This window comes from Mytilus edulis, chromosome 5, assembly GCF_963676685.1.
Source record: "Mytilus edulis chromosome 5, xbMytEdul2.2, whole genome shotgun sequence".
NCBI lineage: Eukaryota > Metazoa > Mollusca > Bivalvia > Mytilida > Mytilidae > Mytilus > Mytilus edulis.
Window position 1 is genome coordinate 96,479,615 of NC_092348.1, and position 23,420 is coordinate 96,503,034.

At 32.5% G+C, this 23,420-nt stretch overlaps 2 protein-coding genes across 2 annotated transcripts in view; one reads left to right on the forward strand and one right to left on the reverse strand.

Annotated features, from left to right (window-relative positions):
* Positions 1 to 502: 502 nt before the first annotated feature.
* On the reverse strand, positions 503 to 18,455 carry LOC139524906 (uncharacterized). Its single transcript, XM_071320070.1, has 3 exons — positions 18,331 to 18,455; positions 4,751 to 5,050; positions 503 to 677 (listed from the first exon to the last, which is right to left on the reverse strand). Exons 2-3 carry the CDS (start codon positions 5,037 to 5,039, stop codon positions 652 to 654), a joined length of 315 nt encoding a protein of 104 aa, XP_071176171.1. The 5' UTR covers positions 5,040 to 5,050; positions 18,331 to 18,455; the 3' UTR covers positions 503 to 651.
* The window catches only part of LOC139525330 (SLIT and NTRK-like protein 4), a 46,220-nt gene continuing 31,891 nt past the window's right edge, over positions 9,092 to 23,420 (forward strand). Inside the window, exon 1 of the mRNA XM_071320536.1 lies at positions 9,092 to 9,234. Within this exon, the coding sequence (XP_071176637.1) occupies positions 9,092 to 9,234 (143 nt within the window). The remainder of the gene's footprint in view (positions 9,235 to 23,420) is intronic.

Genomic DNA, 23,420 nt, shown 5'->3' on the forward strand with positions numbered 1-23,420 from the left:
GTGCAAGTCAACGTAAGCCATAAATACATCTAGAATTATGAATGTAACAGTAAATGAAAAAATAGTAATGACTAACAACGACAACCACTGTTTTACTGGTTCATGGCTTGAAACAAGCACAGAAAAAATTCGGCGGGCTACATATCTCGTAGTTGAAATGAAATCTATGACTGGTGTTTTTATTATTTTAGTGATGAAGGTTTTTACTGAATACAATGAAGTGTTAAAACCAAGGGTTCTTCGTGATTAAATTCAGGTTACGAATTGAGATTAAATCTATGCTCATGACGGAATCTACTGGGCAATTGCCTACCCTTCCGTAGAACATCAGTATGTGACGGGTTGTTTTGTTCAACCTGTATTTCATGTCTACTGTTTTGAAACTGGTGATTGTGTTTCATAATTTATTTTCGTTATGTTTTTTTCTGGCTTTCTTCGACAAAATGTTCTATTGACTTCTTGGTATAATTTGCCCTTTTGAAACAAATTTACAAACACACAGTTAAAAAATGAATTTTAATGATAAATGATTGAAAACAATGAAAATGTCAAATGTATGCCACGAGCATCCTTCAGGTTCTATCCTGCAGTGTTGATCCCTGTTACAGGTTATGTAATGGTTCAGGTTCTATCCTGCAGTGTTATTCCCTGTTACAGGTTGTGTAATGGCTCGATTTCTGAAAAAAAGGTGACAAAATCACATAAGAAATCAATCGTATATCAATGAAAATATATAATTGTATTACACTTTTCATACGGATAATGATATTGTAAAAAATATTAATAAAATGATTCGTAGAATTCTGCTTTATACTTTTACTTCCAATTTTACCACGCGCTATTAACACATATTCATTAAGATTGTTCATAACAATCCTATGACGTTTTCAATAGCCTGATTCTTCTATTTCTTACTGAACATAAATACTGATTATGGAGGCAGAGTAACACTTTATACGTGTGTATAGTAGAACATTCTTATTTCTGGTAGCTCCCATTGCTTGCTGATATTTCTACTGAACACTAATGAACAGTTTACATTTTAATTTTCAATGTGAACTACATATCGAACCAGAACTTAAAAGAACAACAAATAACTTTACCTTTAAAAAATCTAACAGATGATAATTCATCATTGTGTACGAAATGAAAAAAGGTAAAAGGGTTCTAAGAGAAAGCGAAAATCATACGTAGGAGAATGAAAACAATGCAATAGACAAAACAAAATGGACGAACTGAGAGAAAAAATATACAAATTCAAACAACTATAAACATTGACAGCATTAACAACTAAAATATAGTTAGGATCATGTTTTGTTATGGAGAAAAAATACATATTTTGTACACATAAAACATATCGAAAAAAAATACTGAGCAGATATTGTAAGTATGCCAGTAAAATGAAGATGTAAAAACCAGAGAATGAGCAGCTTATGCCATGTATATATCATTTGTCATGGACTGTTACGTTAAACAAAGTCAAAAGATGTAAAAACCAGAGAATGAGCAGCTTATGCCATGTATATATCATTTTTCATGGACTGCTACGTTAAACAAAGCCGAAAGATGTAAAAACCAGAGAATGAGCAGCTTATGCCATGTATATATCATTTGTCATGGACTGCTACGTTAAACAAAGTCAAAAGATGTAAAAACCAGAGAATGAGCAGCTTATGCCATGTATATATCATTTGTCATGGACTGCTACGTTAAACAAAGCCGAAAGATGTAAAAACCAAAGAATGAGCAGCTTATGCCATGTATATATCATTTATCATGGACTGCTACGTTAAACAAAGTCAAAAGATGTGAAAACCAGAGAATGAGCAGCTTATGCCATGTATATATCATTGATCATGGACTGCTACGTTAAAATAATAAAGGAAGAAAGAGACCATGAAACATTACAAAAGGATTTAGACAAACTAGAAAAATGGAGTGATACATGGTTACTCAAGTTTCATCCAGAAAAATGTAAACATATAAATATTAGCAAAAAATCAAAACAAGATATTGAAAAATACAATCTACTAGGAAAAGAAATAAGCAGATGCAAAGAAGAGAAGGATATAGGGGTAGTCATTGATGAAGAATTATCCTTTGAAAAGCATATATGTGAGAAAGTAAATAAAGCAAATTCAATCTTTGCGGCATTAAGAAGATCATTCAAAAATCTAAATGCAGAAACCTTTATTCCATTATATAAAACAGTTGTAAGAACACATCTAGATTATGCTAGTTCAGTATGGGCACCTTTTAAAAAAAAATATATCGATAAAATTGAAAGTGTACAAAAGAGAGCTACGAAACAAATACCGGGACTTTAAAACCTAAGCTACGAAGAATGGCTAAAGAAATTAAAATTACCAACACTAGCGTACGGAAGAATAAGAGGGGACATGATTGAAACTTATAAGATCATACACAATAAATATGACCCGGAAACTAGTACTTTCCTAAAAGTGATGTCGAGCACAGAGAATAGGCACAGTACTAGAACAAATAGTAGTAAAATCATTCATCAAAGGTTTAATACTAATCTTAGGAAAAATAGTTTTACGGTGAGAATAGCAAAAATCTGGAACAAACTACCAGAAAAAGTGGTTAAGGCACCGTCTGTTAATGCCTTTAAAAACAGACTTGACAATCATTGGAAAAGCAAGGAACTATATTATTCTGATTATCGCGCAGTTATAACCGGAAGCAGCAGTAACAGCAATAATTATGACCTAATATATGAGTCTGGTGAAGAGGAGCCGTGAGGATCCTGTACCGGAAAACATCTTAAAGTATCTTTAAGTAAGTAAGTTAAACAAAGCCAAAAGATGTAAAAACCAGAGAATGAGCAGCTTATGCCATGTATATATCATTTATCATGGACTGCTACGTTAAACAAAGCCAAAAGATGTAAAAACCAGAGAATGAGCAGCTTATGCCATGCATATATCATTTATCATGGACTGCTACGTTAAACAAAGCCAAAAAATGTAAAAACCAGAGAATGAGCAGCTTATGCCATGTATATATCATTGATCATGGACTGCTACGTTAAAATAATAAAGGAAGACAGAGACCATGAAACATTACAAAAGGATTTAGACAAACTAGAAAAATGGAGTGATACATGGTTACTCAAGTTTCATCCAGAAAAATGTAAACATATAAATATTAGCAAAAAATCAAAACAAGATATTGAAAAATACAATCTACTAGGAAAAGAAATAAGCAGATGCAAAGAAGAGAAGGATATAGGGGTAGTCATTGATGAAGAATTATCCTTTGAAAAGCATATATGTGAGAAAGTAAATAAAGCAAATTCAATCTTTGCGGCATTAAGAAGATCATTCAAAAATCTAAATGCAGAAATCTTTATTCGATTATATAAAACACTTGTAAGAACACATCTAGATTATGCTAGTTCAGTATGGGCACCTTTTAAAAAAAAATATATCGATAAAATTGAAAGTGTACAAAAGAGAGCTACGAAACAAATACCGGGACTTTAAAACCTAAGCTACAAAGAATGGCTAAAGAAATTATGATTACCAACACTAGCGTACAGAAGAATAAGAGGGGACATGATTGAAACTTATAAGATCATACACAATAAATATGACCCGGAAACTAGTACTTTCCAAAAAGTGATGTCGAGCACAGAGAATATGCACAGTACTAGAACAAATAGTAGTAAAATCATTCATCAAAGGTTTAATACTAATCTTAGGAAAAATAGTTTTACGGTGAGAATAGCAAAAATCTGGAACAAACTACCAGAAAAAGTGGTTAAGGCACCGTCTGTTAATGCCTTTAAAAACAGACTTGACAATCATTGGAAAAACAAGGAACTATATTATTCTGATTATCGCGCAGTTATAACCGGAAGTAGCAGTAACAGCAATAATTATGACCTAATATATGAGTCTGGTGAAGAGGAGCCGTGAGGATCCTGTACCGGAAAACATCTTAAAGTGTCTTTAAGTAAGTAAGTTAAACAAAGCCAAAAGATGTAAAAACCAGAGAATGAGCAGCTTATGCCATGTATATATCATTTATCATGGACTGCTACGTTAAACAAAGCCAAAAGATGTAAAAAACAGAGAATGAGCAGCTTATGCCATGTATAAATCTTTTATCATGGACTGCTACATTACACAAAGCCAAAAAATGTAAAAACCAGAGAATGAGCAGCTTATGCCATGTATATATCATTTATCATGGACTGCTACGTTAAACAAAGTCTAAAGATGTAAAAACCAGACAATGCGCAGCTTATGCCATGTATATATCATTTGTCACGGACTGCTACGTTAAACAAAAGATACAAAAGCAGTGATCACAAACCACAAGTTCAGTAAAATTAAAGAAGAACACAAAAAAATGGATCGCAAACCACTTTACAAAAAACATATGCATGTTGTTCTCAAACTTGGAATTAGCCATTGAGAGGCGCAATGAGTGGACAACATTTATGTAGCAGAATGAAAAGATTGTTAAGAATGTTACCAGTTTTTTTAAAACATCTTCATGGGCCTTTGTATGAACGATCCGTTGTAAACGTTCTGATGTTCTATATAGTAGCGACACGTTACGACAATGACGGTTTACTCAATATTGATGAAATACCTTTAGTTACTTTTTGAATTTTGATGTTGTGAATTTGTTTTACTTGGAGGATTTTAAGATTAAAAAGAAATAAAATTGGCAATTGCAAATGGTACTACTTACGTAAAGAAATTAGAAGACTACATACCTTGACCATCAATTACTCGATCGCCATTAGTGTCAAGAACATAGAAGACTTCTCTTACATTTTGTGATATGTGTTCTACGTCATCAAATGTTGATTTGAAATAAAATTCTAATTCTTTCATGTCTAATGCTCCATCACCATTCATGTCAAATTCTCGTACTCTGCCTGGTAATTGTCGAGTGTGTTCAAGGTCACCTAGACCCATTGTAAATGGCGACCGTTTGGCAGGTAGACTAAAGACTACAGTGAAACCAAATACTACCAAAACAGAAGTCAGTACTTTTGACATGGTTTAGGTATCTGGAAATAAATAATTCCATTAGGTAGTTGTAACAGTACAAAATAAAATTCAGTAGGAGTCTGATTTTTGTAGGGGGAATAGGAATTCCAATATCTACTATCAGAAAATTTAATTCTGACCATTATATGACAATACAAATGTAAAACGAACTACGGTTCTGATCTGTTAATTATAATTTATAACTATGAATTCCAATATTAAATGTTTTATTGTGCTATGGTAATCTTTTGTATTCTTGTCATGTTTTTGTTTATGTACTTTGTCTATTTGCTTTTTTTGTGTTTATTTGTAACGCGCGTCTAAAACCGTATGGTTATAACCCTGGTACCTTTGATAACTATTTACATATTTATTTGTTTTCAAATTGAATAAGATTATAACACAATGTTGACTGTTGTAGCCCTATTTTAACAGTTTACCTATTATGTATGTTGGGTTTATTCAAACATCGATGTCATTATAATTAAATTTTATGCGACTGTCATACAAATGAGAGGTTTAGCTAGCTATAAAACCAGATTTAATCCCCTATTTTCTATATAAGAAAATGCCTTAACCAAGTCAGGAACATTCGTTTGGTGTGGTTTATCTTTTGATTTTGCCATTTGATAAGGAACTTTTCGTTTTGAATTTTCCTCCGAGTTCAGTATTTTGAGGATTTTACTGTTTTCTAATGGTATTTATTTATGTATTTACTGGACAAAATCATTCACAAACATATCATGAAAGTCCACCGGAGAGTGGATTTGTCGAGTTTATACACAAATAAATTCCCTTAAAAAGGCGATTTATAATATAGTAAACGTCCCTTTGGGTCGTGCATTACATTTCCCACATATAAATATTTTCGTTAAATTAATTCTTGCACAAAGTTTTGATATTGTATTTCAAGTTCAATAGTTGAAATTATTTTAGCTTTAATTTTTTCTACAACATGACATTTATTCTTTTTGAAGAATTAAATATTTATGAGTTAAGCTTGTTAACATCATGCTTATCTTTCACATAGTGTTTACATTTAGTAATCATTGATTTACACTATAGGGATTCTGAAATGAGATGGGGGCGTAATGTTACTGGTATCTTAATCATGATAATTGAATAATTATTAATTAAGTATGACCTTCAAAGAAAAGATGCATGATAAACAACGACTTATAAACGGATACGTTAGGACTAATGTAATTTTATATTCTCCCACGATGGCCTTGGATATTGCAATTATGTGTTTTGACCCATACATTTATACAATTTTGATACAGATACTGTTCTATGATAGAGTTTCATAAAATTCAATTAATGTTTGACAAAGTTATTTATTTCCCAATTGTTTTTTACCCGCAATTTAGAAGATAACACTCCATTATCAGTAAAAATATAATACATATGGCCTTTTTAAACCTGAATATTTGTTCACGGAAAAATATAATAAATAATCTCTTATGAATTTTTAGATAATAGATAGGCCTATTCAATGATTAATTTAATTAAGATATAATACCAGCAAATGATAGTACGTCACATCCGTTTGCATACAAAAATGGGTCGAACAAAACATTTTCTTGAAATTGATATTTGTAGGTATTTAATCCTACATTTCATTGCAGTAAAACATGGGTTTTTCAAAGCACCATTATTTTTTTTGGCGGTTTCTACATATAGAATATTTTTGAAACTTTAGGTAAAATTGTCCCTTACACTTGTACACAGGTGAAAAAAGAGGTTAACATTTGTTTATTCTTTAGTTTTCTATGTTGTGTCATGTGTACTATTGTTTTTCTGTTTGTCTTTTTCATTTTAAGTCATGGCGTTGTCAGTTTGTTTTAGATTTATGAGTTTGACTGTCCCTTTGGTATCTTTCGTCCCTCTTTGATGTGTTGTTTGTAATATCTTTCATTTTTGCTAGTGTGCTTTGTCCATGTGACTTTTTGTGTTTCTTTGATACATATGACGTGGCTCTGTACTTTAAACATCAGGTCATTATGTTATTGTTCCATTATAGTTTTTGCATAGTTGAACGACAAAATTATTTAATATCTCTACCTGTGTGACGATTACATTCTGACGTCAAACGCGCAACTCTTCACCAAAGTTGGTGTAAATCTAGCCATGCGGTAAAAGAACTATATTTCAATCCTTTATTGGTTGATTTTAAAATACTTAATCAAAATGCCGCCTCCCACCAAAAAGGCAATGAACGTGGTTAATTAACTTGATTCATGCGTTTTTGTGCTTCTTTGTTAAATATATGTTTGTTTTTGTTTTGATTTAGATTGTGACACGGTGATAACTGTTGAAGTTGAAATCATCCATTCGTATATTTTACGGACGCCATCACGAGTTGGTTGACCGTTATAGAATAACCGTTTCACGAATGATGTCTCAATATGTTTCTTACGTCATAACTACAATCCCCTTCCATGTCATGAATGTGACCTACCGAATAAGACTATTTACCGGATTAGTTATAACATGAGCCACACGACGGGTGCTACTTTTGTACCCTATTTTGACAATTTAACCTATTATGTCTGTTTTGTTCACGCATCGTTATAAATATAAAGAAATTTGATACGACTGTCATACAAGTGAGGGGTTTAGCGCTATAAAACCATATTCAAGCCACAATTTTCTACATCAGAAAATGCCTGTACCAAGTCAGGAATATGACAATTGATGTGTTTTATATTTTTATTTTGCCATTGATATGGGACTTTCCGTTTTGAATTTTCCTCGGAGATAAGAAATTTTGTGATTTTAGTTTTTTATGTAATTTTCACGTTTTGAGATATAGATGGTACCAGGTGAGAAAAGAGAGAGAAAATACAAAAAAAATATTTACGAAAATTAAAAATGAAAAATGAAAGACATGATAATGGTTAACATACGGTCCTAACCATTTGACGTATGTTCATTCAGTATGTCAAATTATTAACCGTCCTTGGAGACAATATGCATAATGGCATCAACAGACGACATATAATTCTTTAAGTTGTTTACTGTCACTTTGAAATAATTGTACGAATTGAACATAATTTAAACAAGTATAGGAAAGTTAGATTCATATTTGACCTCTTCATTAGTATAAATTATCATGGGGAAAAAACAATAAATCTTCATTTACATATTTGTTTATTTGTACAGTTATTAATATCGGGATGGTCATTTTCAAATAATAAGATGAACAAATTCCCAACTGACAGACAAGTATAATAAACCTCAGACGAGTAAAAAGTGTTGGTATTTCCCTACGCAAAGAATAAACAGCTAATCCGTGCAAAAACCCCATGAGTAGTTAGTTAACAACCACTCTCGTTGAAAACTAGCATAAGAAAACAGAATAAAGGTTGATTTTTCTTTATAAATCACTGTGCCTATCAACACTTTAAAACCTCTTCAGTGGTAGTTTTATTGATTTTTTTATGCCTTTTCCCTTAAAGCGACAAGTGTGAATAGTTTGAAGTCTTGAGGACTGATGTATAATACAGGGCGATAAAGATACTAAATACCGTTAATGTATATACACTTTTAAATTAGGTGTAAGATCTACTACCTTAGTATTCCTATCATGATTTCCTTGAAAGAAGATTGATGATTACAAGGAAGCTATTGGACGTTTCTAATGGTGATGTTGAAGTCATCTCTTGTTTTTACATCCATCTCTCACTTAATGGCCATTACAACAACTCAGGGGAAAACGAAGCAGGAAGGGGGCGGTAATAATATATGGCAATCGTCTTTAAAGTGCATTATTTGTTCTTCCCTAATCGGATTATAGGTACATTTACAGATAGCAAATCAAATAAGTGAACAAACCAGTTGTTTCCCGTATGAAACTCGGAAAAAGTCACTTCTAGATGTCCCCTCCTTCTTCATAGATCAAAGCAAATGCATCACTGTTTTATACATCGTTTGTTTTTAGAAAAAGAAGAACGTGTGAATAATTGGTTAAAGAAAGACAACACATTTTCTTTAGTGTGAATACCAACTAATTAAAAACAGAGGGTACCTAAATAAATTTATTGATAAGTAAATATAGCATGTATATCTTAGGAGAGAGAGAGAGAGAGAGAGAGAGAGAGAGAGAGAGAGAGAGAGAGAGAGAGAGAGAGAGAGAGAGAGAGAGAGAGAGAGAGAGAGAGAGAGAGAGAGAGAGAGAGAGAGAGAGAGAGAGAGAGAGAGAGTGAGAGAGAGAGAGTTTTACGGAGCGTGGTCTTGTTGCATTTTGATCAGTCTGAACTTTTTAGTTTGTTTTTGTTGTTTGAATAGGTATGTAACTATCTCGTTATTCTTATTTAATGTTTGTTTCAAAAGAGGGACGAAAAATACCAGAAGGAAAGTCAAACTCATGAATTGAAAATAAACTGACAACACCTGGCTACAAATAAAAGAAGACAAACAGACCAACAATAGCACACATGACACAATTATAGTTAGCATAGGTACCAGGAGTATAATTTAGTACGCCAGACGCGCGTTTCGTCCACATAAGACTCATCAGTGACGCTCATTTCAAAATATTTATAAAGCCAAACAAGACGAAGAGCATTGATGTTCTAAAATTCCAAAAAGTTCTGCCAAATACGGCTAAGGTAATTTATACCTGGATAAGAAAATCCTTAGTTTTTCAAAAAAATTCAAAGTTTTGTAAACAGGAAATTTATAAAAATGGCCACATTATTGATATTCAATAAGTCTTTCAAACAATAAAAAACCCTTTGATTATAAAAAATAGAAGTTGACATTTGTATAGCCAAACACGGAAATAAAAGAAAAGAAGTAAACAAAGAAGTAAATTGGAAATAGAGATAACTCGGCAAAGTGATTGTCCAACTACGAAATCTAGAGTAAGGATTAGTTTTTGTCGAGCCTGCAACTTTTGTTGCAGAAAGCTCGACATAGGGATAGTGATCCGGTGGCTACGGCGGCGGCGTTAGCTAACTTTTTAAAAGCCTTATATTTTAGAGGATGAAAGACCTGGATGCTTCATACTTTGTATATAGATGCCTCATGTTACGAAGTTTCCGTCAGTCACATGTCAAATGTCCTTGACCTCATTTTCATGGTTCAGTGACCACTTGAAAAAAAAGTTCAGATTTTTTTGTAATGTTGAATTCTCTCTTATTATAAGTAATAGGATAATTATATTTGATATGTGCGTACCTTGCAAGGTCCTCATGCCCGTCAGACAGTTTTCACTTGACCTCGACCTCATTTTATGGATCATTGAACAAGGTTAAGTTTTGGTGGTCAAGTCCATATCTCAGATACTATAAGCAATAGGTCTAGTATATTCGGTGTATGGAAGGACTGTAAGGTGTACATGTCCAACTGGCAGGTGTCATCTGACCTTGACCTCATTTTCATGGTTCAGTGGTTATAGTTAAGTTTTTGTGTTTTGGTCTGTTTTTCTCATACTTTATGCAATAGATCTACTATATTTGTTGTATGGAATGATTGTAAGATGTACATGTCTAGCGGGCAGATGTCATCTGACCTTGACCTCATTTTCATGGTTGATTGGTCAAAGTTAAGTTTTTGAGTTTTGGTCTTTTTATATAATACTATATGCCATAGGTCAACTATATTTGGTGTATGGAAATATTTTATGATCTACATGTCAGTCCCGCAGGTTTTATTTGACCTCGACCTCATTTTCACGGTTCATTGTTCAGTGTTAAGTTTTTGTGTTTTGGTCTATTTTTCTTAAACTATAAGTAATAGGTCAACTATATTTGTTGTATGGAAGCATTGTTAGCGGTACATAAAATTGAGAATGGAAATGGGGAATGTGTCAAAGAGACAACAACCCGACCAAATAAAAAACAACAGCAGAGGGTCACCAACAGGTCTTCAATGTAGCGAGAAATTCCCGCACCCGGAGGCGTCCCTCAGCTGGCCCATAAACAAATATATACTAGTCCAGTGATAATGAACGCCATACTAATTTCCAAATTGTACACAAGAAACTAAAATTAAAATAATACAAGACTAACAAAGGCCAGAGGCTCCTGACTTGGGACAGGCGCATAAATGCGGCGGGGTAAACATGTTTGTGAGCTCTCAACCCTCCCCCTATACCTCTAACCAATGTAGTAAAGTAAACGCATAACAAAACGCACATTAAAATTCAGTTCAAGAGAAATCCGAGTCTGATGTCAGAAGATGTAACCAAAGAAAATAAACAAAATGACAATACTACATAAATAACAACAGACTACTAGCAGTTAACTGACATGCCAGCTCCAGACTTCAATTAAACTGACTGAAAGATTATGATTTCATCATATGAACATCAGGCACAATCCTTCCCGTTAGGGGTTTAGTATCATACCATCATAACATATATGAAAAGAACATAACCCGTGTCATGCCAACAACTGTTTTTAGAATAAATGTGTTTAGTTCCGATGCAAAGACCTTATCAGTGACTCAATATTAATGCCAAAATATGCATGTCTGCCTGGCATGGTTCATCTGACCTTGACCTCATTTTCATGGTTCATTGGTCTTTGTTTAGTTATCTTGGTTAATGCTAAGTTTATGTGACAGTTTTTAATAAAGCTTTATACTTAGGACTATCAACATAATATCAATAATTAGTAAAGAAGGCGAGAAATTTCAGCGTGTGCACTCTTGTAATAGTTAAGCAGCATTTTCGATTTGTCCTTGAAAGAATAAGTAACCATGCCTATTGAGGTCTTCATTTAGCATACTATCACGATTTGTCGACCTCATGTATGTTTGACATGACTTCTACCCGAACCTATTATATCTGACTTTGTAATGTTTGACCTAACGCCAATAACGTCTTTGGTGGTTTGCTTAAAAAACTATATACATGTACAACGTCTTGTTTCTACAGTCTAACCTGCCTAATCCGACACACTGGGGGACTAAAAAAAATGTCGGATTAAGCAGGGTGTCAGAATACTCAGGTTAATTCTGCAAGAATAGGCATATTTTGGGACCATAAAAATGTGTCGGTTAGAGCAGGATATTGGAATACTCAGGTGTCGGATTAGGCAGGTTACACTGTATATGGAAAATCCCAAAATACATTCGATTAATTATATATTGCAATACATTAGCCTCTTGACACAATGTAACGGTTGTGTATAGAAGAACAGAAACAAAGAAATACAATAGCATTATCATTTGTTTGATGTGTTTGAGCTTTTGATTTTAACATTTGTTAAGGGTCTTTCCTTTTTGAATTATCCTCGGAGTTCAGTATTTTTGTGATTAACTTTTAGACAGAAACCAAACACCTTTTGCCAAATACGTCTCTTACAATAATGCCACAAGATTACCAAGTGTTTTTCTAAGTATTTACTAAGTTAATTGATTTGAGATAAAAGAAGTTGCTTAATTCGTTTGACCTTTTTCATATTAAAGGATATTAATTTTAAAGGAATATTTTCAATTATGTACCGAACTATTAAAATGGTCAGGATTAGTATTGAACTCGATATATTTCACCTCAATAACTAATTTTAACTTTGAAATTGGATACAAAACAAATGGTGTATATCACGTTATCAGACAAATATCTTGAAGTTGAAAGCAATTGACCAATCTTTGTATAAATGATTGACAATAATTTACTATTTTTAGATTACCTTGACACAGTAACATTTTTATTATCAGGCAAAAAATAAATAATAGCTTTACTATATAGAACATTGCGGATATCTGAATTTAACTATAATAACTATTTTCTTGCTTTAAATATACAACGCCATACACCTTTTGTATTGATGTAATTTATAGCTATGTTTTGGATTTGTCACTAATTATTTACAATGAAAATTATACTCATTGTAAAATTTCACAAAATTCAAGGTACAAAATAGACAATAGTTATTTAAAAAAGGAATCAGAAAACCCTTACAAAAACAAAAAAGGCACAGACTACAGATCTGCGAGTACTCACAGGTACTATGGTTACTAACAGCTAATTGAAATTGAGACAAAATAACTAATAAAAAAATCAAGAAAATTTATGGTTTAAGTAAATGTTAAACTCTTAGAGTATCAAAAGTTTAAACACGCAAAGTATACTAGGATCTTGATAATATGAAACGAAAATAAAGGGGAAGCAAAATAAATTTACCTTTAGAAAGCGTTAAAAAAGAGTCTTGAAAAAAGTCTATACATTGATTCGCAAGACATAGGTTTTTTTCTTTACTTTAAATCCTGGCATTTATGATGAATTAACTTAACATGAATGACTTTAATTGACTGAACTGTATCAAAAGGTATTTTTCAAATCAAATTTTTAAATGTCGTCAGTATATTTGAAAACGTGGTTGTATTGGCATAGTTTCAGCATAGACATAATCATATTCCGTCAATCTCATCTGACTCTTACACAATATCTTTTTCTAACAGATAAAAACACCATATGTGAGTGTTTAAAGTCATAAGAAACCTCAAATTAAAAAAAAAATATGCATATGTTTTTTTATAACTAAATGGATAGTTTTCATTATACAACTTATGTTCTTTAATTTGTCCACATTTAGCAGAAGTTTACTTATTTCTTATTGCTTGCTTCCAGGAAGCAATTCGCCGACAAATTTTCCGTATGCATAGTGACCCGAGCGTAACCCTCCCCGTAAAACTCTGGTGATCGCAATACGCATGGATCTGTCATTGAAATAAACAAATATCTGATTATACATGTTAAACACGTGCTCAATACCCATGCTTTTTGTGATTTGTTTACTATAAGGTGACAATCGGTAAAACTCGGCTTCAAAACACGGCATTTAATGAGCAGCCATATTTGTTAAATTATAACAAACAAAGAGAAACAAAATTGACGATTATATGATATATTTGCGAAAATAATGATAAAATCGTGCACAGAGGACTAAGTTTAATATATATACATGCATTGGTTCAAGAATTGGATAAACATTATTTTTCACCACTCACTCGTTTCATATGACTTTAAAGTTATTTGTTTCACTATATATCTTTCTTTAATGTAACGACCTTTCATCAATATCCTGTTTTTATCTATGAACATAGGAACGGTATCATAAGTCAGGAAGACTGATATGTCATTCATCCTTAATTCAGTTAAATATATAATACAATGGGAAGACAACAAGCCCGAGTTATAGATCTGGGGGCGAGCAAAGTCAAAGTTATGACATAATTTAAGCTTTAATGATAGTTTTATTTACCATCAAACTCAATATTTCAATGAATTAATAGGTAAAAGATTTTGTACAGGATACAAAACCAACATTTATAAATGTCTTAACAAACACTTTTCAATGCTGGGTCTGCCAAATTTCCCGTGAAACATCTTTCCATAATATTATCAATTATTTTAGTATCAATTAATCTGGGCTTCAGAGTTACTGTTAAACTATTAACGTTAGATCAGATTTGAAAGTCAAATTATATTTTAGAATATTCCTTCAGTCAAAGTCCGTTCACTCATGCAAAGGAAAACGAGTAGATTCGGTAAGGTCCTACAATGGCCCCCGTTTTTAGCTTAAATTTTAAAATTAGGATTTATTGACCAATATCACAAGGAATCATAGCTATTACAGTAACTAGATAGGAAATAAGCCATTTTGTTTTTAATTTACGTTCCTGCAATTTTATTTTCCACGCAAAAGTCAATGAAAATGGGTAAATTCCCATCGATTATTGGACAGGAAACTTAGAGCGCTTACGTTGACAGCAAAGCTATTTTACAATTATGTTTGTAAAGACATTTTACATGTCTATCTTGAATATTTAGTTTTTCAACGCCTGCGCTCCATGTTTCCTGGTCCTAAATTAAGTTGAAACTCGGCCGATTTCGTCAAACTATGCCAAAATCTGTTATCTTCACCTATTTTAGATATAAATAAAGGCAACAGTAGTATACCGCTGTTCAAAACTCATAAATCCATGGACAAAAAACAAAATCGGGGTAACAAATTAAAACCGAGGGAAACGCATTCAATATCAGAGGAGAACAACGACACAACACTAAAATGTAACACACACAGAAACGGACCAATCATCAGACAAAATCCCACAAGAATAACAAATATAACATCAAAATCAAATACATGAATTTGGGATAGACAAGTACCGTGACACGTCTTATCGCAATGTGAAATTACACTCAAAAATAAGAGAAAACAAACGACGCAACGTTAAAATGTAACACTCACAGAAACGAACAATAATATAACAATGGCCATATTCCTTACTTGGTACAGGACATTTTTAAAGGACAAAATGGTGGGTTGAACTTGGTTTTGTGGCATGCCAAACCTCCCTCTTGTATGGCCATGTGAAATATAACATTAAAATGACAACACAACATTACAGGACTACAATATAAATAAATAGGAGAATATAATTGACAAAGAAACACGAATAATAGCTAATAAAAGGCAACAAGATTAAAATTTTAATACGGCAGACGTGCATTTTGTCCACACAAGACTTACTAGTGACGCCTAGATACAAAAGTTTGCAAGCCGAAACAAGTACAAAGTTGAACAGCATCGGGGACCAAAAGTTCAAAAAAGTTGTGCCAAAAACGGCCAGGGTTTTCTGGTAGGTACCAGAACATCCCTGTTATTTAGAATAATTTATACTTTTGCAAACAGTTAATTTTATAAAATGACTATACAAAAGATATATGATAAAACTGAAGTATTAACTAATAACAAGAAACAATCGAAATACAATCCATAACTCCGACGAAATGCAGCACATCCGAATAAGTTTAAACCTCAACGCCAAGTGACGTCATAACTGAAATTGTAAAAAAATCCAAAAAAATTACGTCACATTTGAATTTGTAAAACAGATCATCAAAAAATGAAAAATGACGTCACATTTGATTGATTAAGATAGAATAAGGATTAATTTAGGATTATATAAACATCAACGATTTGTAATAAAACTTTGACACAAAAAGTTATATCTAACTTTCTCACATGTCTTAAAGTCAACTTAAAACATTTTTCATCTTGTAACATTGAATTTTATAATCGGTGCCATTTATGGCCCTTACCGAACTTACTCCTTTTTGACTTCTCTACTGTATCATTATTGTCCCTTACCTCTGGAGCACCTTGGGTATATTATTTTTGATAGGTTTGATGATGTTCAACTTTTTATTCTTTATGTAGTATTTTGTTTGTATTATTGCAGTCTAAAAGAGGTGTGAAAGATAACAGAGGTACATACATTCGCATCTACCACAAATACTTGGAAGTAAATTCTAATTCCAAAAAATATGACAAAAACAAACGCTACACCATATCAATCATTAAAACTAAAGGAAAACAAATCTCATATTTTCGACTTGGTACAGGCCCTTTTCTGAAGAAAAAATGGGAATTAACCTGGTTTGGCATCCAGCTTTTATGACAGTTGCAAAACAAACATTGGGGCCCTTTATATCTTGTTGTTCGGTGTGAGCCAAGGCTCCGTGTTGAAGGCCTTACCTTCAGCTGTAATGGTTTACTTTTATAAATTGTTATATGGATGGAGAGTTGTCTCATTGGCACTCATACCACATCTTCCTAAATCTATGGATGTTAAAATATAAAGTTTAAAGCAAGCCTTCGACAGTTTAATGGCTGCAAATATTATTTGATTGACCGCTACATAATCTTAGTCAATGATGACAACGGGTCGTTCCACTTTTCTTAACCCAAACCGTGATCTCCTGTCCGTAATTATGACATTATCAAATGCAAATGATCACTAGATTCTAATATGACGTGGTATACGAATTTGATTCTGAGCGTTAGCGAGAGATAAAATTAACGAATATCATGGCCCAGGCCATGTGTAAATTTAAAACAAATCTATTGCTTCCATGAATTATTTCTTAATATATACTTCCATGATCAACAGACGGGTGCCACATGTTGAACAAGTAAACCTTTCCGAAGCCCGTCAGTTCACCCTCTTTTAAGAAAGCGCGGGATTTAAAAAGACATAATTACTTTTGACGCGTGTTTAAGTAAGTGAGGGTGAAAAAGGACAATATACACAATAAATGCTTAATTAAGTAAGCACGGAAAATAAAAGGACAATGTATATATACAATTGACGCGTGTTTAAGTAAGTGCCGGAGTAAAAGGGACAATGTACACCGTTGACGCGTGTGTAGGTAAGCGCGAATGTAAAAATGACAATTGTCCTTATTTACCGTTGTTTAAGAAAGCTCTGGAGTAAAAATGACAATGGAAATTTTAAATCAAGAATGATGATGATGTATCCGTATATAATGATCGAAACGTTTTCTATATGAACACAAAGATTCATAATATATCTGTCTCTTTCGGTTTATTTTCATAGAACTCACCAGTTTCGCTCGAATCAATATATAGTTGTAAAGCCAAACCAAATTTAGGGTAGTTGAAAAGCATGAATATCCGCAAATTCCGGAAAATTATTTCAAATTCGGTAATGGTTATTGATTGTTCGGGACAGAAAAAAGACTTTATCGTCAATGCATAGTTGATACATTTACTTTTTAAAAACTACTAAATTTGCATATCCAGAAAGTGTCATGCAAACCTTGTAAACATAGTAATTAAATTTTTCAAAAATCGGATTTTGAATATTTGAATATGTAAAGGAACTAACTCAGAGGAATGACTCCATTTATTAACTGAAAAAGGTTTAATAACAAAAGTATCAATTTCTGAGTAGAATTCTAAACAAAAAAGTTCCTAAGCTCATGGCAGATCCTTGCAGTGGTGCAAACAAAGTCTACATTTTAACAATAATTTAAAAAAGTCGAAATCATACAACATTCTAGCGTTATCTGCGTTAAGTTTGTCATGTTTCAACTTATCATTGTATAATACTAAGTATAATAATTCATTCTGCCAATACGTATTAACTCTTTGAATTCATTTTTTAACGTTTATTATTTTTGTTACAAAGAATGGTACTTTATTCGAAATAGACAATGCAAAATGTTAAGAATAAAGGTAAACATTTTGTATGAAATTAAAGTTGTACGAAAGATTAACAAAACACAATTGTTTTCACATTGAACCAATGAAAATAAAAAAATGCTTAAAAAAAATTCCGAATTCTGAGGTAAATTCTCTTAAATGACAGACCCTCATCCTCTAAAAAATAAGGAGAGAAAATGATGTACTAAAACAAGAAATAAAAAGGGAACAAAAGCGCTTTCATAAATTGATGTTTTGAAGTTTATACCAAACAACAATAATGAAATCATTTTAATGTTATGAAAACATGAACAAGATTTAACTATTCCTACCTTAAGTCCTTGAAGAATTTTCTTCCTACTGTTGGGCTGTTCCTTTTCTTTTGTGGCAGTTTATGACTAAATTTTCCTTTATATCTTCACCTTTGTGACCAATGAATGATTTTTAACCTTAAACAATCGTTAAAATTATCAGTTAACGATTCCTTTTGGATTTGTCTAATGACGTTATTAATGCCATTATAAACGCAGAAAATTACAATAAATAGATTACTCAAATCAAAACAGTCAATGGTCCCAAGTGTAAAGTATATGACAAAACGTGACAATTGTTCATTTTGTTATGGTGAGGTACTTAACATCACTAGGATTTCCATTGAATAGAGGAAACAGAAGAAAAAACGTCTGTCTGTTGGAAATTATGCAACTGAGATAAAACTTCAATGTACATTATGGTAACCAAAACTTAACTGTTTGTTTGATAGAAATAAGACGAAGAAAGATGGGATAGACGAGTAAATAACATGACAATTCGGATATTGTGCTATTAATTTGTGTTGTTACAAACATTTGCAAATCATTCATAATGAAAGAGTATATCTCCTCGATGCAGAGCTCTTCTTCCTTGGCCAGCACTGACTATATCTTGTGTCCCTTTGGTTTATCAGCTCTTCACTTTTAGATAAGTTTTGATTCACAAATATTTTGGCCTCGAGTATCGCTAAGGATACATTTGTTGTTGAAATGCATATTTGGTGCTTTTTATATGTTATCGTTAATAGAATGTTATCAATGAGCCGATATCTTTGCCTGTAAACAATCCCCAGGATTATCTCCAGCCAAGTAATCAAAAGAGGGGCAATGGATACCACAGGGACTTGATACAATATACAAATGCTTCGTTTGTTGCATTAAGATTTCGTATAATTAAAATTTACTTTTAAAATCGTTGAAATGTTTTTAGATTAAGGAGTTTAAATCACTCGTGCAATAAAGGCAACAGTGGCATACCGTTGTTCAAAACTCATAAATCGATAGAAAAAATCAAATCCGGGTCACAAACCAAAACCGAGGGAAACGCATTAAATATAAGAGGAGAATGACGACACAACATTGAAATGTAACACACGCAGAAATGAATAAAGCATTAGACAAAATCCGATAAGAATAACAAATATAACATCAAAACTAAATACGTGAATTTGGGATAGAAAAGTACCGTGACACGTCTTAACATAATGTGAATTCACACTCAAATATAAGAGGAAACAAACGACACAAAAGAAACACAACGTTAAAATGTAACACACACAGAAACGTACTATAATATAACAATGACCATATTCCTGACTTGGTGCAGGACATTTTTTAAAGAAAAAAATGGTGGGTTGAATATGGTTTTGTGGCATGCCAAACCTCCCTCTTTTATGGCCATGTGAAATATAACATTAAAATGACAACACAACATTACAGGACTACAATACAAGTAAATAGGAGAACATATTTGACAAAGAAACACACGAATATTAGCTTAAAAAAGGCATCAGTTTTAAAATTTAATACACAAGACTTACCAGGGACGCCCAGATACAAAAGTTTGAAAGCCAAAACAAGTACAAAATTGAACAGCATCGAGGACCAAAAGTTCAAAAAAGTTGTGCCAAAAACGGCCACAGTTTTCTGTTTGGGACCAGAACATCCCTGTTATTTAGAATAGTTTATACTTTTGCAAACAGTAAATTTTATAAAATGGCCATATAAAAGATATACATGATAAAACCGAAGTATTAACTAATTACAGAAAACAACCGGATACATTATATAAACCGACAAAATCCAACACAAAAAAACACACCTGAATTAGTCAAGGCCTCAACGCAAAGTGACGTCACATTTGAAATTGTAAAAAAGGACAAAAAAATTACGTCACAATGATATGGTCACCTGTTGCAGTATCATCTGTATAGTTAATGGTATTAAAATTACGTAAACAGAAACACTATAAAGGATAGGAGTACATTTTTGTTTTATCAAAAGACAACTTTCGTCACCCTTTTAAATTAACCACACATACTAAAATACAAACAGTAAAATAAAACCAAATAAACAAAAAAAAAACAAACACTGTAATATTACAATTTATAAAAGCTCATCCCAACAAACATCTGTTACTGTTTTGATTGTTAACAAACTTTTTGAGTGCTAACGTTATCTTTATTAATTGGTTTGACTCATAATAAAGAATAAATCAAACATATTCAAGGAACGTGCTTAATTAGTCGACTTACATCTTAGGTGTGGCATTGACTTACTATAACTGGTTTGCAACCATTGTATTTTGACGAAGAGTATTTTAGAATAGGAATGTTATCATTAGTTGTTTAACGATATTCAGTAGATCCACTTCAATGATAATACAAAAAACTTAAGATCGCATGAACTTCCAGGTGAGTGCACAAGAGTCTAGATGTGAATCCATACCCAAAAGCTAAAAAACTTAAAACTACAGTATAAAAACAAAGGAGTAGGTCCGGTAAGGACCGGTTTTGGCCTCAAATGTCAGGTTCATCTGACGAAAGATTTTGACCACTTTTTAAACACTTAAGTGTCTATTTTATTTGAATTAACTAGTTTATGTGAAAGATTTTAACTGATTTAGTCATTAAAAACGATCCGATTCAAGCTCAAATATGAAAAATCTACCAAATATGCCGAAAAATGTCACTTTTCAGATGGTTTTTGGAAAAAATGGAAGTGGCCGCATCCGTGTTCATCCTCAACCTTTATATATGTTATGTATTATCATCAAATACAACTTACATTTCAATATTAAGGATGAATACGAATGCGGCCACTTTCGTTTTACACGAAAACTGTCTAAAATTTAACAAAAAATGCTAGAATTGTGAAGATTTCAGTAATTTAGCATGACTTAATGGTGCTAGTACAGGATATATGTGCATTGTATTTTCAAAAACAGCTCATATTTATGTAGCAGAATCATTCTACTGTCCATTTAATAACTAAAAGTTTACATTTTAACAATTTTGTAAAACTGCTATATTTTGGGGCCAAAAAGGGGTCTTACTGAACCTACTCCTTTGGTTTGAACATAATTATTTGCAAAACCGTAATAAATAGAATCAACTATCTGATAAGAATTTATCCATTATATGATAGAGAAACTTTGAAAGGTTAATCATTTTGACAGCTTGATTGACAGATCGTTGGTTAGATTATTCGAAGGACGTGTGTTATTACTACATATGACCTTGGCCTTTATTCAAATTCGGATTAATTAATGCAAATCAAATGGAATTAAAACAAACAATTTAAACGGGATAGGCGACATCCAAAGTCGAGAAAAAAAGAAAAAGACAACAGTACTAAAATCACAACATAAAATACTAAATAGTCACAAGACCTAAATAAAATTGAGAATGGAAATGGGGAATATGTCAAAGAGACAACAACCCTACAATGAACAGACAACAGCAGAAGGTCAGCAACAAGCCTTCAATGTAGCGAGAAATTCCCGAACCCGGAAGCCTCCTTCAGCTGGCCCCTAAACAAATATATATACTAGTTCAGTGATAATGAACGCAATACTTAACTCCAAAATTGAAACTAAAATTTAAAATAATACAAGACTAACAAAGGCCAGAAGCTCATGACTGGGGACAGCCCCAAAAATGCGGCGGGGTTAAACATGTTTATGAGATCTCAAACCTCCCCCTATACCTCTAGCCAATATAGAAAAGTAAACGCATAACAATTCACACATTCCAATTGAGTTCAAAAGAAGTCCGAGTCTGATGTCAGAAGATGTAACCAAAGAAAATAAACAAAATGACAATAATACATAAATAACAACAGACTACTAGCAGTTAACTGACAAGCTCCAGACTTCAATTTAACTGATTGAAAGATTATGTTTTCATAATATGAATATCAGGCACAATCCTTCCTGTTAGGGGATCATACCATCATAACATATATGAGAAGAACATAACCCGTGTTATGCCAACAACTGTTTTTCGACGTAGTCGGTTTAGTTTCGGTTTGTGCCCTTTGAACTTAAGGACGCTTAACTATGGCAACGGAATACGCATGCTCGAAAATCCTTTCTGTGATTGGACAAAATGCTGTCATGGTGGGTGATTTGGTTGTGTTTGAAAAAAATGTCTCGTTAATTATATCGTGATGGAAAGCAAGTGAAAAACTATAAATATTTGAACTAGATCTTACAAAGATTTATATTTTTATTAAAATAATTGTTTCTCCAATAGCTCTTTGCATCCATGACAGCTGTTTATTCGGGACAATTATATAATTTTTAATGTAAACTTTGTTGTACGAACTTACATGACTTTTAGAACGCACCTACGCATGTGAGATTTCCGCGGGGTTTTGGTGAATGTAAATAGGAAGATACGAGGACCGAGAATACTGAACACAAACAGAGAAAACGTTATTTAAATGGTAAATTACTTATTTAAATATAATCGGAATATTCACAAAACAATTTGTAACGTTCTTTTGTTGGTAATTCATTGATTTTTAGATAGTTAGAACATTGTCAGTGTTCACAAGATGAAGGTAGTGAACGGGCGTTACCACCTTTTGGACAAATTGTGTCAAACTATGCAGGTTTTCAGTGCACTGCAATCGCCTTCTTGTAGTTACATTTAGATGAAGATTTAATTAAAGAGGTCCTGCATCATTAAGTCATTGTGCTTCTGAAGGTTATCGAAATGATAGTTTTAAACATATACTCAAATTTAAATACGTCGGATATCTTTTTTAAAGATAGTTCTTGTTTTTAATAAATGTGTTTAGTTCCGATGCAAAGACCATATAAGTGAATTAATATTAACGCCAAAATATGCAATCTTTAATGACCTGACAACAGTATCGTAACTATATCCCTTCTTAATAAGTCTATTTAAAGGTTTTGTAAGCTTCTGAGGTGAATACTGACATTTTTGTCCTTTATAAAGAATATTTCCATAAAAAATTGGATGTGAAATGACTGAACGTATAAGAAGTCTGCATATTGAGCTATCTTTACGAATGATGTCCTTTTACCGATGATAAAATTTAGTAAATTTTTTGACTAGTTTGTGATATCGAAAACCCTGGTA

What these genes read in the sequence shown, in the direction of transcription:
- LOC139524906 (XM_071320070.1), bottom strand. Translation starts at nt 5,039, where the DNA reads ATGTCAAAAGTACTGACTTCTGTTTTGGTAGTATTTGGTTTCACTGTA. An exon ending in TCGAGTAATTGATGGTCAAG is followed by an intron (nt 678 to 4,750) that starts GTATGTAGTCTT and finishes CCTTTTTTTCAG; the next exon opens with AAATCGAGCCATTACACAAC.